Source organism: Procambarus clarkii, chromosome 27, assembly GCF_040958095.1.
Source record: "Procambarus clarkii isolate CNS0578487 chromosome 27, FALCON_Pclarkii_2.0, whole genome shotgun sequence".
Classification (NCBI taxonomy): Eukaryota; Metazoa; Arthropoda; class Malacostraca; order Decapoda; family Cambaridae; genus Procambarus; species Procambarus clarkii.
In genome coordinates, this window is record NC_091176.1 from 6447511 (window position 1) to 6467275 (window position 19765).

The 19765-nt window shown below is 43.1% G+C and overlaps 1 protein-coding gene across 1 annotated transcript in view; it reads left to right on the plus strand.

The window, feature by feature from the left end:
• The window catches only part of LOC138369266 (protein Skeletor, isoforms B/C-like), a 101885-nt gene that overhangs the window by 24996 nt on the left and 57124 nt on the right, over positions 1-19765 (plus strand). Inside the window, exons 3-4 of the mRNA XM_069332203.1 lie at positions 14747-14895; positions 16355-16463. Coding sequence (XP_069188304.1) covers positions 14747-14895; positions 16355-16463 — 258 coding nt within the window. The remainder of the gene's footprint in view (positions 1-14746; positions 14896-16354; positions 16464-19765) is intronic.

Sequence of the window (19765 nt, forward strand, 5' to 3'; positions counted from 1 at the left end):
AGATACCGAAACCAAAAGGTTAGCTTACCAAAAGGGAAACTATGAGGGGATAAGAAAATTCCTAACAGATATAGCATGGGGAACAGAGCTAAGGGAAAAGGCGACCCAAGATATGGTGGACTACATCACGCAGAAGTGCAAGGACGCAGCAAACAAGTTTGTCCCAGTCCAAAAGGAAAACAGAGAAATGAAGATGAGAAACCCATGGTTTAATCAGAGATGTAGGCTAGCTAAGCAGCAAAGTAAAAGGGCATGGAGAAACTATAGGAATAACAGGACACTGGAGAGCAGAGAAAGATACCAGAATGCCAGGAATGAATATGTCAGGATGAGAAGAGAGGCAGAAAGACAATACGAAAATGACATCGCAAGCAAGGCAAAGACTCAGCCTAAATTGTTGCATAGCCACATCAGGAGAAAAACAACAGTAAAGGAACAGGTTATGAAATTAAGGATAGGGGCAGAAGGATTCGTTACAAACGACAAGGAAGTGTGTGAGGGACTGAATAAGAAATTTGAGGAGGTCTTCACCTTAGAGCAAGGAGAAATTCCAGAGATAAGAGAAGGAATAGCTAACCAGGAACCACTGGAAGAGTTTGAGATTACCAGTGGGGAAGTAAGGAAGTGTTTACTAGAGTTGGATGTGACAAAGGCTATAGGCCCAGGTGGAATCTCCCCTTGGATACTAAAGGAAGTAGCAAAAGAACTGTGCCTACCACTCTCCATAGTGTATAACTAATCACTGGCAACAGGGGAACTGCCAGATATTTGGAAAACAGCTAATGTAGTTCCGATATACAAGAAAGGGGATAGACAGGAGGCACTGAACTTCAGTCCAGTGTCCCTAACCTACATACCATGCAAGCTGATGGAGAAGATTGTGCGAAGAAAGCTAGTGGAGCATCTGGAGTGAAGGAACTTTGTAACACAGCATCAAGATGGGTTCAGGGATGGCAGGTCCTGCCTCACAGGGTTCCTTGAATTCTACGACCAAGTAACAAAAATAAGGCAAGAATGAGTAGGGTGGGCAGACTGCATATTTTTGGTTTGTCGGAAAGCCTTTGATACAGTACCACACAAGAAGCTAGGAAAAAGCTGGAGATGCAGGCTGGAGTGAAAGGGAAGGTACTCCATTGGATAAAGGAGTACCTAAGCAACAGGAGACAACGAGTCTGTGTGAGGGGTGAGGTCTCAGATTGGCGAGACGTTACAAGTGGAGTCCCGCAGGGGTCAGTCCTTGGACCTATACTGTTTCTGGTATATGTAAATGATCTCCCAGAGGGTATAGATTCGTTTCTCTCAATGTTTGCCGATGATGCAAAAATTATGAGGAGGATTGAAACAGAGGATGATAGTAGGAGGCTACAAGATGACCTAGACAGACTAAGTGAATGGTCCAACAAATGGCTGTTGAAGTTCAACCCGAGTAAATGCAATGTAATGAAACTAGGCAGTGGAAACAAGAGGCCAGACACAGGATGCAGAATAGGAGATGAAGTACTTAATGAAACAGAGAGAAAGATCTAGGAGTTGATAGCACACCAAACCTGTCTCCTGAAGCCCACATAAAAAGAATAACGTCTGCGGCATATGCGAGGCTGGCTAACATCAGAACAGCGTTCAGGAACCTGTGTAAGGAATCATTCAGAATCTTGTACATCACATATTTAAGACCAATCCTGGAGTATGCGGCCCCAGCATGGAGCCCGTACCTTGTCAAGCACAAGACGAAGCTGGAAAAAGTCCAAAGGTAAGCTACCAGACTAGTCCCAGAACTAAGAGGCATGAGTTACGAGGAAAGGCTGCGGGAAATGCACCTTACGACACTGGAAGACAGAAGAGTAAGAGGGGACAGGATCACAACCTACAAAATCCTCAGGGGAATCGACCGGGTAAACAAGGATAAACTATTCAACACTGGCGGGACGCGAACAAGGGGACACAGGTGGAAACTGAGTACCCACGTGAGCCACAGGGACGTTAGAAGGAACTTTTTCAGTGTCAGAGTAGTAAGACCAATCCTGGAGTATGCGGCTCCAGCATGGAGCCCGTACCTTGTCAAGCACAAGACGAAGCTGGAAAAAGTCCAAAGGTATGCTACCAGACTAGTCCCAGAACTAAGAGGCATGAGTTACGAGGAAAGGCTGCGGGAAATGCACCTTACGACACTGGAAGACAGAAGAGTAAGGGGAACAGGATCACAACCTACAAAATCCTCAGGGGAATCGACCGGGTAAACAAGGATAAGCTATTCAACACTGGCGGGACGCAAACAAGGGGACACAGGTGGAAACTGAGTACCCACATGAGCCACAGGGACGTTAGAAGGAACTTTTTCAGTGTCAGAGTAGTTAACGGATGGAATGCATTAGGCAGTTATGTGGTGGAGGCTGACTCCATACACAGTTTCAAGTGTAGATATGATAGAGCCCAGTAGGCTCAGACAGATCAACCCGTTCTCGCAAATTCGTAGTCAATATTGACTTATTAACTACGTGCATAGGTGATATACTAAACATAATAGATACCCTTAAAAAGATTAATAGAAAACACCGACCTTACCTAACCTTGTTAGTATCTTAAGATAAGCATCTTATTGCTTCGTAATTACAATTATTACTTAACCTGTACCTATTATAGGTTAGGTAATAATTGTAATTACGAAGCAATAAGATGCTTATCTTAACATACTAAGTAGGTTAGGTAAGGTCGGTGCTTTCTATGAATCTTTTTAAGGGTATCTATTATGTTAAGTATGTCACCTATGCACATATTTAATAAGTCAATATTGACTTATTAAATTTGCGAGAACGAGTTGGAATCTGTACACCAGTTGATTGACGGTTGAGAGGCGGGACCAAAGAGCCAAAGCTCAACCCCCGCAAGTACAAATAGGTGAGTACACACACACACACACACCTGCCCTCCTCTTGCCCTCATCTTCACACACCTGCCCTCCTCTTGCCCTCATCTTCACACACCTGCCCTCCTCTTGCCCTCATCTTCACACACCTGTCCTCCTCTTGCCCTCATCTTCACACACCTGCCCTCCTCTTGCCCTCATCTTCACACACCTGCCCTCCTCTTGCCCTCATCTTCACACACACCTGCCCTCCTCTTGCCCTCATCTTCACACACACCTGCCCTCCTCTTGCCCTCATTCTCACACACCTGCCCTCCTCTTGCCGTCATTCTCACACACCTGCCCTCTTGCCCTCATCTTCACACACACCTGCCCTCCTCTTGCCGTCATTCTCACACACCTGCCCTCCTCTTGCCCTCATCTTCACACACACCTGCCCTCCTCTTGCCGTCATTCTCACACACCTGCCCTCCTCTTGCCCTCATCTTCACACACACCTGCCCTCCTCTTGTCGTCATTCTCACACACCTGCCCTCTTCTTGCCCTTATCTTCACACACACCTGCCCTCCTCTTGCCCTCATTCTCACACACCTGTCCTCCTCTTGCCCTCATCTTCACACACACCTGCCCTCCTCTTGCCCTCATTCTCACACACATGCCCTCCTTTTGCCCTCATCTTCACATACACATTCTTGCCCTCATCTTCACATCCCAGGCAGGAGACGTGTGGGCTAGTGTCCTCGCGGCCATTGGCTCTGTTCACCCAGCAGTGATCAGGAACCTGCGTGTTAGTCGACTGTTGTGGGTGGCATCCTGCGGAAGGGTCAAACGCTGCATTTTATCCCAGGTATACTCCAATTCCCACAAATGCAGCAAGGCTCAGCACGAGGAAAATAGCTGCATGGCTACACATGATACGCGCCACAAGACGAAGCAACTAACGCTATATGGCCACTGTAAGGAGTGGACCGGGAGGTCCACTCCTTGCAGATCCAAGAAAAGATCCAAGAAAAGTCCAAGAAAAGTCCAAGAAAAGGGTTCATGCCCAAAGTCAAAGAGTGGGTTCATATGTCCATAGTCAAAGAGTGGGTTCATATGTCCATAGTCAAAGAGTGGGTTCATATGTCCAAAGTCAAAGAGTGGGTTCATATGTCCATAGTCAAAGAGTGGGTTCATATGTCCATAGTCAAAGAGTGGGTTCATATGTCCATAGTCAAAGAGTGGGTTCATATGTCCATAGTCAAAGAGTGGGTTCATGTCCATAGTCAAGGAGTGGGTTCATGCTCATAGTCAAAGAGTGGGTTCATATGTCCATAGTCAAAGAGTGGGTTCATATGTCCATAGTCAAAGAGTGGGTTCATATGTCCATAGTCAAAGAGTGGGTTCATATGTCCATATTCAAAGAGTGGGTTCATGCCCAAAGTCAAAGAGTGGGTTCATATGTCCATAGTCAAAGAGTGGGTTCATATGTCCATAGTCAAAGAGTTGGTTCATGCCCATAGTCAAAGAGTGGGTTCATATGTCCATAGTCAAAGAGTGGGTTCATATGTCCATAGTCAAAGAGTGGGTTCATATGTCCATAGTCAAAGAGTGGGTTCATATGTCCATAGTCAAAGAGTGGGTTCATATGTCCATAGTCAAAGAGTGGGTTCATATGTCCATAGTCAAACAGTGGGTTCATATGTCCATAGTCAAAGAGTGGGTTCATATGTCCATAGTCAAAGAGTGGGTTCATATGTCCATAGTCAAAGAGTGGGTTCATATGTCCATAGTCAAAGAGTGGGTTCATATGTCCATAGTCAAAGAGTGGGTTCATATGTCCATAGTCAAAGAGTGGGTTCATATGTCCATAGTCAAAGAGTGGGTTCATATGTCCATAGTCAAAGAGTGGGTTCATATGTTCATAGTCAAAGAGTGGGTTCATGCCCATAGTCAAAGAGTGGGTTCATATGTCCATAGTCAAAGAGTGGGTTCATGCCCAAAGTCAAAGAGTGGGTTCATATGTCCATAGTCAAAGAGTGGGTTCATGCCCATAGTCAAAGAGTGGGTTCATATGTCCATAGTCAAAGAGTGGGTTCATGCCCATAGTCAAAGAGTGGGTTCATATGTCCATAGTCAAAGAGTGGGTTCATATGTCCATAGTCAAAGAGTTGGTTCATGCCCATAGTCAAAGAGTGGGTTCATATGTCCATAGTCAAAGAGTGGGTTCATGCCCATAGTCAAAGAGTGGGTTCATATGTCCATAGTCAAAGAGTGGGTTCATATGTCCATAGTCAAAGAGTGGGTTCATATGTCCATAGTCAAAGAGTGGGTTCATATGTCCAAAGTCAAAGAGTGGGTTCATATGTCCATAGTCAAAGAGTGGGTTCATGTCCATAGTCAAAGAGTGGGTTCATGCTCATAGTCAAAGAGTGTGTTCATATGTCCATAGTCAAAGAGTGGGTTCATATGTCCATAGTCAAAGAGTGGGTTCATATGTCCATAGTCAAAGAGTGGGTTCATATGTCCATAGTCAAAGAGTGGGTTCATATGTCCATAGTCAAAGAGTGGGTTCATATGTCCATAGTCAAAGAGTGGGTTCATATGTCCATAGTCAAAGAGTGGGTTCATATGTCCATAGTCAAAGAGTGGGTTCATATGTCCATAGTCAAAGAGTGGGTTCATATGTCCATAGTCAAAGAGTGGGTTCATATGTCCATAGTCAAAGAGTGGGTTCATATGTCCATAGTCAAAGAGTGGGTTCATATGTCCATAGTCAAAGAGTGGGTTCATATGTCCATAGTCAAAGAGTGGGTTCATATGTCCATAGTCAAAGAGTGGGTTCATATGTCCATAGTCAAAGAGTGTTTTCATATGTCCATAGTCAAAGAGTGGGTTCATATGTCCATAGTCAAAGAGTGGGTTCATATGTCCATAGTCAAAGAGTGGGTTCATATGTCCATAGTCAAAGAGTGGGTTCATATGTCCATAGTCAAAGAGTGGGTTCATATGTCTATAGTCAAAGAGTGGGTTCATATGTCCATAGTCAAAGAGTGGGTTCATATGTCCATAGTCAAACAGTGGGTTCATATGTCCATAGTCAAAGAGTGGGTTCATATGTCCATAGTCAAAGAGTGGGTTCATATGTCTATAGTCAAAGAGTGGGTTCATATGTCTATAGTCAAAGAGTGGGTTCATATGTCCATAGTCAAAGAGTGGGTTCATATGTCCATAGTCAAAGAGTGGGTTCATATGTCCATAGTCAAAGAGTGGGTTCATATGTCCATAGTCAAAGAGTGGGTTCATATGTCCATAGTCAAAGAGTGGGTTCATATGTCCATAGTCAAACAGTGGGTTCATATGTCCATAGTCAAACAGTGGGTTCATATGTCCATAGTCAAAGAGTGGGTTCATATGTCCATAGTCAAAGAGTGGGTTCATATGTCCATAGTCAAACAGTGGGTTCATATGTCCATAGTCAAAGAGTGGGTTCATATGTCCATAGTCAAAGAGTGGGTTCATGTCCATAGTCAAAGAGTGGGTTCATGTCCATAGTCAAAGAGTGGGTTCATGCCCATAGTCAAAGAGTGGGTTCATGCCCATAGTCAAAGAGTGGGTTTATGTCCATAGGCAAAGAGTGGGTTCATGTCCATAGTCAAAGAGTGGGTTCATGTCCATAGTCAAAGAGTGGGTTCATGTCCATAGTCAAAGAGTGGGTTCATGTCCATAGTCAAAGAGTGGGTTCATGTCCATAGTCAAAGAGTGGGTTCATGCTCATAGTCAAAGAGTGGGTTCATGCTCATAGTCAAAGAGTGGGTTCATGTCCATAGTCAAAGAGTGGGTTCATGTCCATAGTCAAAGAGTGGGTTCATGCTCATAGTCAAAGAGTGGGTTCATGTCCATAGTCAAAGAGTGGGTTCATATGTCCATAGTCAAAGAGTGGGTTCATATGTCCATAGTCAAAGAGTGGGTTCATGTCCATAGTCAAAGAGTGGGTTCATGTCCATAGTCAAAGAGTGGGTTCATATGTCCATAGTCAAAGAGTGGGTTCATATGTCCATAGTGAAAGAGTGGGTTCATATGTCCATAGTCAAAGAGTGGGTTCATATGTCCATAGTCAAACAGTGGGTTCATATGTCCATAGTCAAAGAGTGGGTTCATATGTCCATAGTCAAAGAGTGGGTTCATATGTCCATAGTCAAAGAGTGGGTTCATATGTCCATAGTCAAAGAGTGGGTTCATATGTCCATAGTCAAAGAGTGGGTTCATATGTCCATAGTCAAAGAGTGGGTTCATGTCCATAGTCAAAGAGTGGGTTCATGTCCATAGTCAAAGAGTGGGTTCATGCCCATAGTCAAAGAGTGGGTTCATGCCCATAGTCAAAGAGTGGGTTCATGTCCATAGTCAAAGAGTGGGTTCATGCTCATAGTCAAAGAGTGGGTTCATGTCCATAGTCAAAGAGTGGGTTCATGTCCATAGTCAAAGAGTGGGTTCATGTCCATAGTCAAAGAGTGGGTTCATATGTCCATAGTCAAAGAGTGGGTTCATGCTCATAGTCAAAGAGTGGGTTCATGCTCATAGTCAAAGAGTGGGTTCATGTCCATAGTCAAAGAGTGGGTTCATGTCCATAGTCAAAGAGTGGGTTCATGCTCATAGTCAAAGAGTGGGTTCATGTCCATAGTCAAAGAGTGGGTTCATATGTCCATAGTCAAAGAGTGGGTTCATATGTCCATAGTCAAAGAGTGGGTTCATGTCCATAGTCAAAGAGTGGGTTCATGTCCATAGTCAAAGAGTGGGTTCATGCCCAAAGTCAAAGAGTGGGTTCATGTCCATAGTCAAAGAGTGGGTTCATGTCCATAGTCAAAGAGTGGGTTCATGCCCATAGTCAAAGAGTGGGTTCATGTCCATAGTCAAAGAGTGGGTTCATGTCCATAGTCAAAGAGTGGGTTCATATGTCCATAGTCAAAGAGTGGGTTCATGTCCATAGTCAAAGAGTGGGTTCATATGTCCATAGTCAAAGAGTGGGTTCATATGTCCATAGTCAAAGAGTGGGTTCATGTCCATAGTCAAAGAGTGGGTTCATATGTCCATAGTCAAAGAGTGGGTTCATATGTCCATAGTCAAAGAGTGGGTTCATGTTCATAGTCAAGAGTGGGTTCATGCCCATAGTCAAAGAGTGGGTTCATATGTCCATAGTCAAAGAGTGGGTTCATATGTCCATAGTCAAAGAGTGGGTTCATGTCCATAGTCAAAGAGTGGGTTCATGTCCATAGTCAAAGAGTGGGTTCATGTCCATAGTCAAAGAGTGGGTTCATGTCCATAGTCAAAGAGTGGGTTCATGTCCATAGTCAAAGAGTGGGTTCATGTCCATAGTCAAAGAGTGGGTTCATGTCCATAGTCAAAGAGTGGGTTCATGTCCATAGTCAAAGAGTGGGTTCATATGTCCATAGTCAAAGAGTGGGTTCATATGTCCATAGTCAAAGAGTGGGTTCATATGTCCATAGTCAAAGAGTGGGTTCATATGTCCATAGTCAAAGAGTGGGTTCATATGTCCATAGTCAAAGAGTGGGTTCATATGTCCATAGTCAAAGAGTGGGTTCATATGTCCATAGTCAAAGAGTGGGTTCATATGTCCATAGTCAAAGAGTGGGTTCATATGTCCATAGTCAAAGAGTGGGTTCATATGTCCATAGTCAAAGAGTGGGTTCATATGTCCATAGTCAAACAGTGGGTTCATATGTCCATAGTCAAACAGTGGGTTCATATGTCCATAGTCAAACAGTGGGTTCATATGTCCATAGTCAAAGAGTGGGTTCATATGTCCATAGTCAAAGAGTGGGTTCATATGTCCATAGTCAAAGAGTGGGTTCATATGTCCATAGTCAAAGAGTGGGTTCATATGTCCATAGTCAAAGAGTGGGTTCATATGTCCATAGTCAAAGAGTGGGTTCATATGTCCATAGTCAAAGAGTGGGTTCATATGTCCATAGTCAAACAGTGGGTTCATATGTCCATAGTCAAAGAGTGGGTTCATATGTCCATAGTCAAAGAGTGGGTTCATATGTCCATAGTCAAAGAGTGGGTTCATATGTCCATAGTCAAAGAGTGGGTTCATATGTCCATAGTCAAAGAGTGGGTTCATATGTCCATAGTCAAAGAGTGGGTTCATATGTCCATAGTCAAAGAGTGGGTTCATATGTCCATAGTCAAAGAGTGGGTTCATATGTCCATAGTCAAAGAGTGGGTTCATATGTCCATAGTCAAAGAGTGGGTTCATATGTCCATAGTCAAAGAGTGGGTTCATATGTCCATAGTCAAAGAGTGGGTTCATATGTCTATAGTCAAAGAGTGGGTTCATATGTCCATAGTCAAACAGTGGGTTCATATGTCCATAGTCAAAGAGTGTTTTCATATGTCCATAGTCAAAGAGTGGGTTCATATGTCTATAGTCAAAGAGTGGGTTCATAAGTCCATAGTCAAACAGTGGGTTCATATGTCCATAGTCAAAGAGTGGGTTCATATGTCCATAGTCAAACAGTGGGTTCATATGTCCATAGTCAAAGAGTGGGTTCATATGTCCATAGTCAAACAGTGGGTTCATATGTCCATAGTCAAAGAGTGGGTTCATATGTCCATAGTCAAAGAGTGGGTTCATATGTCCATAGTCAAACAGTGGGTTCATATGTCCATAGTCAAACAGTGGGTTCATATGTCCATAGTCAAAGAGTGGGTTCATATGTCCATAGTCAAACAGTGGGTTCATATGTCCATAGTCAAAGAGTGGGTTCATATGTCCATAGTCAAACAGTGGGTTCATATGTCCATAGTCAAAGAGTGGGTTAATATGTCCATAGTCAAACAGTGGGTTCATATGTCCATAGTCAAAGAGTGGGTTCATATGTCCATAGTCAAAGAGTGGGTTCATATGTCCATAGTCAAAGAGTGGGTTCATATGTCCATAGTCAAAGAGTGGGTTCATATGTCCATAGTCAAAGAGTGGGTTCATATGTCCATAGTCAAAGAGTGGGTTCATATGTCCATAGTCAAAGAGTGGGTTCATATGTCCATAGTCAAAGAGTGGGTTCATATGTCCATAGTCAAAGAGTGGGTTCATATGTCCATAGTCAAAGAGTGGGTTCATATGTCCATAGTCAAAGAGTGGGTTCATATGTCCATAGTCAAAGAGTGGGTTCATATGTCCATAGTCAAAGAGTGGGTTCATATGTCCATAGTCAAAGAGTGGGTTCATATGTCCATAGTCAAATAGTGGGTTCATATGTCCATAGTCAAAGAGTGGGTTCATATGTCCATCGTCAAAGAGTGGGTTCATATGTCCATAGTCAAAGAGTGGGTTCATATGTCCATAGTCAAAGAGTGGGTTCATATGTCCATAGTCAAAGAGTGGGTTCATATGTCCATAGTCAAAGAGTGGGTTCATATGTCCATAGTCAAAGAGTGGGTTCATATGTCCATAGTCAAAGAGTGGGTTCATATGTCCATAGTCAAAGAGTGGGTTCATATGTCCATAGTCAAAGAGTGGGTTCATATGTCCATAGTCAAAGAGTGGGTTCATATGTCCATAGTCAAAGAGTGGGTTCATATGTCTATAGTCAAAGAGTGGGTTCATATGTCCATAGTCAAACAGTGGGTTCATATGTCCATAGTCAAACAGTGGGTTCATATGTCCATAGTCAAAGAGTGGGTTCATATGTCTATAGTCAAAGAGTGGGTTCATAAGTCCATAGTCAAACAGTGGGTTCATATGTCCATAGTCAAAGAGTGGGTTCATATGTCCATAGTCAAACAGTGGGTTCATATGTCCATAGTCAAAGAGTGGGTTCATATGTCCATAGTCAAAGAGTGGGTTCATATGTCCATAGTCAAAGAGTGGGTTCATATGTCCATAGTCAAACAGTGGGTTCATATGTCCATAGTCAAAGAGTGGGTTCATATGTCCATAGTCAAACAGTGGGTTCATATGTCCATAGTCAAAGAGTGGGTTCATATGTCCATAGTCAAACAGTGGGTTCATATGTCCATAGTCAAAGAGTGGGTTAATATGTCCATAGTCAAACAGTGGGTTCATATGTCCATAGTCAAAGAGTGGGTTCATGCCCAAAGTCAAAGAGTGGGTTCATATGTCCATAGTCAAAGAGTGGGTTCATGTCCATAGTCAAGGAGTGGGTTCATGCTCATAGTCAAAGAGTGGGTTCATGCCCATAGTCAAAGAGTGGGTTCATGCTCATAGTCAAAGAGTGGGTTCATGTCCATAGTCAAAGAGTGGGTTCATGCTCATAGTCAAAGAGTGGGTTCATGCCCATAGTCAAAGAGTGGGTTCATGCTCATAGTCAAAGAGTGGGTTCATGTCCATAGTCAAAGAGTGGGTTCATGTCCATAGTCAAAGAGTGGGTTCATGTCCATAGTCAAAGAGTGGGTTCATGTCCATAGTCAAAGAGTGGGTTCATGTCCATAGTCAAAGAGTGGGTTCATGTCCATAGTCAAAGAGTGGGTTCATGTCCATAGTCAAAGAGTGGGTTCATGTCCATAGACAAAGAGTGGGTTCATATGTCCATAGTCAAAGAGTGGGTTCATATGTCCATAGTCAAAGAGTGGGTTCATGTCCATAGTCAAAGAGTGGGTTCATATGTCCATAGTGAAAGAGTGGGTTCATATGTCCATAGTCAAAGAGTGGGTTCATGTCCATAGTCAAAGAGTGGGTTCATGTCCATAGTCAAAGAGTGGGTTCATGCCCATAGTCAAAGAGTGGGTTCATGCCCATAGTCAAAGAGTGGGTTCATGCCCATAGTCAAAGAGTGGGTTCATGTCCATAGTCAAAGAGTGGGTTCATGTCCATAGTCAAAGAGTGGGTTCATGTCCATAGTCAAAGAGTGGGTTCATGTCCATAGTCAAAGAGTGGGTTCATGTCCATAGTCAAAGAGTGGGTTCATGTCCATAGTCAAAGAGTGGGTTCATGCTCATAGTCAAAGAGTGGGTTCATGCTCATAGTCAAAGAGTGGGTTCATGTCCATAGTCAAAGAGTGGGTTCATGCTCATAGTCAAAGAGTGGGTTCATGTCCATAGTCAAAGAGTGGGTTCATATGTCCATAGTCAAAGAGTGGGTTCATATGTCCATAGTCAAAGAGTGGGTTCATGTCCATAGTCAAAGAGTGGGTTCATGTCCATAGTCAAAGAGTGGGTTCATGCCCAAAGTCAAAGAGTGGGTTCATGTCCATAGTCAAAGAGTGGGTTCATGTCCATAGTCAAAGAGTGGGTTCATGCCCATACTCAAAGAGTGGGTTCATGTCCATAGTCAAAGAGTGGGTTCATGTCCATAGTCAAAGAGTGGGTTCATATGTCCATAGTCAAAGAGTGGGTTCATGTCCATAGTCAAAGAGTGGGTTCATATGTCCATAGTCAAAGAGTGGGTTCATATGTCCATAGTCAAAGAGTGGGTTCATGTCCATAGTCAAAGAGTGGGTTCATGTCCATAGTCAAAGAGTGGGTTCATATGTCCATAGTCAAAGAGTGGGTTCATATGTCCATAGTCAAAGAGTGGGTTCATGTCCATAGTCAAAGAGTGGGTTCATATGTCCATAGTCAAAGAGTGGGTTCATATGTCCATAGTCAAAGAGTGGGTTTATGTTCATAGTCAGAGTGGGTTCATGCCCATAGTCAAAGAGTGGGTTCATATGTCCATAGTCAAAGAGTGGGTTCATATGTCCAGTCAAAGAGTGGGTTCATGTCCATAGTCAAAGAGTGGGTTCATGTCCATAGTCAAAGAGTGGGTTCATGTCCATAGTCAAAGAGTGGGTTCATGTCCATAGTCAAAGAGTGGGTTCATGTCCATAGTCAAAGAGTGGGTTCATGTCCATAGTCAAAGAGTGGGTTCATATGTCCATAGTCAAAGAGTGGGTTCATATGTCCATACTCACACAGATACCACTAATGCCCTCATCTTCTCACACATACCCTCCTCTTGTCCTCATCATCACACACATAACCCTTTCTTGCACTCATCTTCACATACACACCATTGTGTGTGATCTTCAATAGATCTTCAACATTTGTCCAGGGAACACTAGTGTTAAAGTGTTGCTTAACCACTGAACTGCGCCAACCAAGTTTTCTCGGTCGGCCTGAAAACTGCGCCAACCGAGAAAACTCGTTTTGATTTTTCGTAACCAATCTAAACGTGTACGAGGTTGGTTGTGTACGAAATGGATTCTTAGGACCTCCAGTGAGAGGCAGCCATCTTGGAAAAAAATCCCAGAATGCCCTAGGGCTGCTGGCTGGGTTAGTACTCAATGAGCAACCATGGGTGGTACACGCGCCTCTGGCTCCCAAACACCTGTCCGACGCAGCGTTGAAAGATAACGCTCTGTCGGTGAAATTCAAACCTTATTGGTTGAAGAACATAAGGGTCATAATATTGGGGAAGCCAGGCGAAATAAGGACCTGACACAAAGGTCGGATGCCAGTGGTACAGCACCTATAAGGACGATATAGGGAGCGTATCCAGTTGTAGCTCTGAGCGTCACCCTTGAAATCCTATGCTATTTATTTAGATGATACTTAGATGAATCGTTTTCTGCGTTCAGTGATGATGCATCTGATACAAATAGCATAGATGAACAGTGGTAGCGGCTTCCATGGTGGTGTTTCCATAGATATTTTCAAGAATAGCTGAATCTCTTCTTGACTGACGGACACTCTTCGAGGCTAGCTGAATCTCTTCTTGACTGACGGACACTCTTCGAGGCTAGCTGAATCTCTTCCTGACTGACGGACACTCTTGAGGTAAGCTGAATCTCTTCCTGACTGACGGACACTTTTGAGGTAAGCTGAATCTCTTCCTGACTGACGGACACTTTTGAGGTAAGCTGAATCTCTTCCTGTGTGAGACCATACAAGGCGATCTTTTCAAGACTACCTTACAAATTGATCTTTTCAATACTACCTTATGCTTTACAAGCTTGGCTACATACAACCTACAAGTTCTAAAGCCAAGGGTGTACGTGAGTGCGTTATTTGCAAGCACACAGAATGAAGAAACAGAAAGCGAAAATTTATCTGTACCTGATGCACCGAGAGTGAAGTCGCGCTGTGTACCATGGACTACTTCGTTGATTATTACTCACTTCCGAAGTACTGAGTGTGTAATACAATGTGTTACTGTGTAAATAGTGTGTGAAACTGTACATATTGTAATTTTAGTGATTTTTTAACAGGTAATATTGCGACAATAAACATTTATTGTGGACACATTACTGACACATGTATCACAGTTCCATGGAACATTATGAACGTTCTACTGTATACATATTGTAAAGGACACAAATATGCATCATATACAATAAAAAAAACAAATAAAACCGCATTGGAAATGCATAAAACAAATAATTGAAAATATATTTGTGGCAACACCCGATGCTTGAATGGCCCGCGCGACCGTGTCTGGGCGAGTCACACACGGGCGACCAGGCCCTGATGACGTCACAGCGCATCTTGTCCGCGTCCCTACAGCCAAAGTAAGTGGAATTTGGTACTTATTTTTACATAGACATGTTCAGGGAAGGATATTTACCATTTTACGAAGAAAAAATAATTTTTTAGAAACACTTCATTTCATGCGCACCGGGGAATTTCTCAATAAACTCCGCGCAGCACAGTGGTTAAGGTCACTTTGTTCTCTGAAGTGTTTCCTGGAACGACCTTTGTATATCATGGATGCTTGTAACAACTCTTTAGCTGCTTTCTTTCAGTAAGTGAGAGTTATTTCAGGTTATACAGCATTTTCATCCTCATACAGAGAATTATGGGCTATTCATGCCCATGCCATGTCTTGAGTGGCTTAATCTTTATCAATCAATCAGTCAATCATACAGAGAATATATGACTTGCAGGTGGGTGGCGATGTCTATGCTGTCGACGAAACAACATTTTTAATAAAGGGTTTTATGTACGATGGTAATGGTGGCGACACATTCTTCTGGGCTGGCTCGAGACCCCGTCCAGGACCCCAAGGTTTCATTGTTCCTAATGAGCTCGGCAGGTAAGAAAAAAAATTCTGTTATTCATATATGTATGCAAAATTTGCAACACACTTTCCTTTATGTACTCCAGTGCTCATTTCAACGATAGGAAGAAACCTATGTAGTCTTCAATTTAAAATACAGTACCAATTGTATAACAGGGAAACATTATTCAACTAAAAAGAAGCCAAGCAGGAAATAATGTTTAAAATCTCTCAATTTTATATACTATAATAATTATTATTGATTTTAAATGTTGCATTGCATGTTGAACCAATCACTCAGGACCAGTGAGAACTCAGGACCATGTTGAACCAATCACTCAGGACCAGTCAGAACTTAGGACCAATGAAATAGTGCAACATTACATGTTTATTTATTTATTTATTTATTTATATATATACAAGAAGGTACATTGGGTTTGTGAGAATACATTGGATAGTACAGTATTTACATTCTTGTAAAGCCGTTAGTACGCACAGCGTTTCGGGCAGGTCCTTAATCTAGCAGATAATTTTAAGTAGGTAATTTCAATCAGAATTGATAAATGATAAAGATACATTACAAGAGAAAAATGAGATGAGAGAGATAAGTAGGTATATTAAAGCACATTGTTATATTAAAGCTCTGATTGATTACATTGACAGCTTGATTAGTAATTTAAACAAGGTTAAAGGTTAATAGACACCATACAGCAGATTGGCAGCACATATAAGACAGCAATGGTAAAGATGTTCAGATTGGGTATATAAAGATTGGGAGACTGGGTAGCAAAAGATACAGATAAACAAGATTTATAAACACCATACAACAGATTGGCAGCACATATAGGAAAACAGCAGTGATCACAATGGTAAAGATGTTCAAATTGGGAACATAAAGGTTGGGAGATTGGGTAGCAATTGATACAGTGCAATTTTAAGGCAAAAAGTGAAAAACTATAAAGATGAAATTAGGTACTTTTTAGTATTGATTTTGAATGATGTAAAAGTTGGACAGCTTTTCAATTCAGTAGGGAGTGAGTTCCATAAACTGGGTCCCTTTATTTGCATAGAGTGTTTACACAGATTAAGGTTAACTCTGGGGGTATCAAAGAGATATTTATTTCTGGTGTGGTGATAATGGGTCCTATTACATCTGTCCAAGAAGAGTTTCAGACAAGGATTTGCATTTAAGAACAGGGTTTTGTAAATGTAGTTGACACAAGACACATGTAATATACATGTTGACACATGTAATATAGTTGACACATGTAATATACAATACTGCTCATGTTCAAAATTACTGCAATATATCCCCTTTTATTATGATTTCATAGGGTCGTGTCATAGTATACACTTGCCACAAAGGGCAGCTTTATTAAAACTATTATGCAACAAAAAAAATGTAAGGAGAAATTAGTTTTTATGTTTGCCTAGAATATGAATTTGCTAATTGTTTAAATTCTGAACTCATACTTACACAACTCTTCCTTCTCAGGACCAATATCTTGGACCGTTACCTTAATAAAGATATCACACTCACGCTCCCTGATAAGAAGACCATCCCAGAGATTAAGTGGCTTGCAATATACGACCTCAGCAGATTGGTAAGCAGAATGAGTAATGACATATGTTATTATTAACAACATGGAAAATTAAATGCAGTGTTTTGCTCTCAGAATCTTTTCCACCAGAACTTTTTCTTCCCTGGCAATAACCTAGAAAATCTTCTGCATTAGTTTTGTCAGAAACGGTACTACAGTACAGTAGTGTCAACTTTAAATTCCTCTGCCACGCTCATACAGTACTTTAGTAATTCATGCTTTCTGTGGGGAGCCCCGTCGGCCCCCTTAAGCTATCAAACTGACATGTGCCATACTGGTTTGATGCCATCAGTCCTTGGAGTTCTTTACCTACCAGGGACTACAAGCCAGAACCTGTGACCCCCTCAGAGAGGTGCAGGGAGTAATGGTCATATGAGCACTGTATATTTAGATTTTTGTCATGTCTTCCATCGACCGGGGAAGGCACCCAGAAAGGTAGGCGACCAATACCCAACCCGTCCTCATAAAATAATGTTGCTTTTCGCGCGTATGCACGCTATGGCCAAAAATGACGTAATTTGAAATTAAATCAGCTCACAAAATTGATGTCCTGTACTGTACTGTCCCATTTTCTGTTTGAGCCTTCCGGCTTATACTCGATTAGTTTAGGGGATGAAACGTTCAATTAATGGTTTATTGAAACCGTTAACGATCACTACACACAGAGATCACACTAACGTGATGCATCAAATGAACAAATCCACAAGGGCCGTGACGAGGATTCGAACCTGCGTCCTGGAGCATCCCAGACACTGCCTTAATGGACTGAGCTACGACAGGGTTAAAAGAGTCAACTCTTTTAACCCTGTCGTAGCTCAGTCGATTAAGGCAGCGTCTGGGATGCTCCCGGACGCAGGCTCGAATCCTCGTCACGGCCCTTGTGAATTTGTTCGTTAATCATGACGTTTTGAAACCTTAAGAGAACTTCCTGCCCTCCTTATCTACAAGAGGATCCTTAACTTGCTGTTTTAGAAAAAAAAAATCCAAAATTTATTTTAAATTATTTTTCATTTTCAAGTTATGTACGTCCATTTTCGGCCGTACGGGAAAACAACTAAATTCAGACGTAATTTGTAAGAGAACAGGTTGATACCAACTTCTAACTAGTTAAAATTGCAACCTACATGCGAACAGAACAAAAGAACTCCCCAAAAAAGAAAATAAGGAAACAAGCAATCATCATCCAACAAATCATATACTGTACTGTACACTGATGGTTCCCTACACCGCCCCACGGGTGCAGCTGGAAGTGCAGTTGTCCTGACAATGGGCGATGGCTTATATTTTGAGTGGGGAGTCCGTATAAACAACTGGGCCTCTACCCTTCAGACCGAACTATTTGCCTTGCTCCTTGCACTGAAATGTGTACAAGTCTACAAACTTGATACAATAATTGTAAGTCACTTTTTATCATCCTTAATTGCTCTCAAGTCTTTAAGACATAACTGTAACATGCTCGTGTCTGAAGCTAGACACAAATACAACCAAATTATTAATGATGATAACAGTCCATTTCATGTGGTCTCCATCTCATGTTGGCCTCCGAATACATGATAGAGCTGATGAGTGAGCCAAAGAGCAATAGTACACCAAGAACTTCAACAAAATCTTGTAGATCTGAGGCAAAGTGAAATCGACACCAATGTGTTGATTGTGTCAGTGAGAGCCAGTGTGTGTCCTCCGAGACACACTGAACAAATATGGCACACGTCAGCTTGATAGTTTCTGGGAGCCTCCGGGGCTCATCCAAAAAATTGCATATCATTACATTCATTGCTGATTTCTGGGGGAAGCCACTTTGGCTCCCCAGAGCTTATCCAAGCTGATATGCTAATGTCAGACTTTGGCATCAGTCATGTGTATGGGCCTACCGAAGACCATGAGCCAGAACCTGGCCCCCTCAGAGAGGCATGGAGGAGCAATGGCCTATTGAACACCCCCCCCCCCCCCCCCGTGTGGTTGGAAGCATTCTATGCCTGCAATCGACCGGGACAGGCACCCAGAAAGGCAAGCGTCTCAAAACAAATCCCTATTCTGGTGAAAATTGCTACCAAAAGCCAAAAAAGTGGATAGAATTCCCCAAAAAAGAAACAAGCAAATAAGCATGAGGTCACTAGTCACCAAAAACCGAACAAGTGGATAGAATTCCCCAAAAAGAAACGAGTATGAAGTCACAAGTCGCTGATCCGCTGTCTGCGCAGCTCCACTCTCCCTGGGATGGGGAAGGGGAAGCCCCAGACCCCTGCCTGGTTATCCACCCTTCAGTTCTGAGACTGATGCTATGGGTAACGGTCGTGTGCTCCGGCTCCAGTGGTTGTTTCAGCACTGTACCTAGAGTGTGGTGGCTGTCTTCTAGGCTGTGCATGAGCCAGGAGTAATTCCCCAGTACTCGGGCTGCATGCACCTACGGTTTCCTTCCCTAGGTGCCCTGTAAGCACTGCCCTTGGGGCTTGAGGTTATCTTTCTCAAGTTCCTTGGGTTTTGCCTCTGCTAGGCAGTTTACTGCTTGGTTTTCGGCTGCCCTTTGTGTGCTAGAGTGTTCTGTCTCCCTTGTTTGCCTTAGGGTGAGGGGCAGTTTTATGCTGGAAGGGGCACGGGATACTGCACAGCTTGTTTTCACCAATCATAGCAACCGGCTCTGTTTCGCTTGGGTACGCTGTATTCTTGAGGGGTTTTCCTTTTCTTTTGTTTGTCTGCCTGGTGGGGGGTCTGCCTTGGTTCTTTCCCTTTGTGTACTGAGTACTCTTCCTTCTTCTAGTGGTTTCCCCCTGCTAGGTCCCCTTGAGTGTACGCATCCTTGGGATTCAGTTCTTAGAAGATTATTTGGTAGACTTGGGCGCCGGTTAGCAGTACCCTGCCTGGGCTTCCCTGAGCATGATTCCATCTCAGGACCCTGGGAATCCTCACGGGGATGCGTGGGTTCGATAGATGTGACCCCGGAGTCCCCCCTCGCTTTGTGCGAGTTCGAGGGTTGTTCTGCCCCTTTGTCTCAGGGTGACTCTCACTGTATTTGCCTCCGTCTGCTGCCTGTCGGGTCGTTGACAACTTCGACTCGGAGTCCTGCGAGTTTTGTTGCTCATTGTGTCTTGGTTACCCAGTTGTGTGCTGACTAAACAGGTGCAGGCAGCAGAGGCATTGCACGTTGAGCCTTGGTGGTGGCAACGCTCTCGTTTGTTTGCTCCCTGGGACTGCCCCGTTTTGGTTAGTTTTGGGACATGGGGGTGTTGGTTGCTTCGGTTCCTTCCACGCCCCCTTGTCACTCCTGGATCCCCCCTTTCCTGCCTCTATTCGTTTCCTTACTGTCT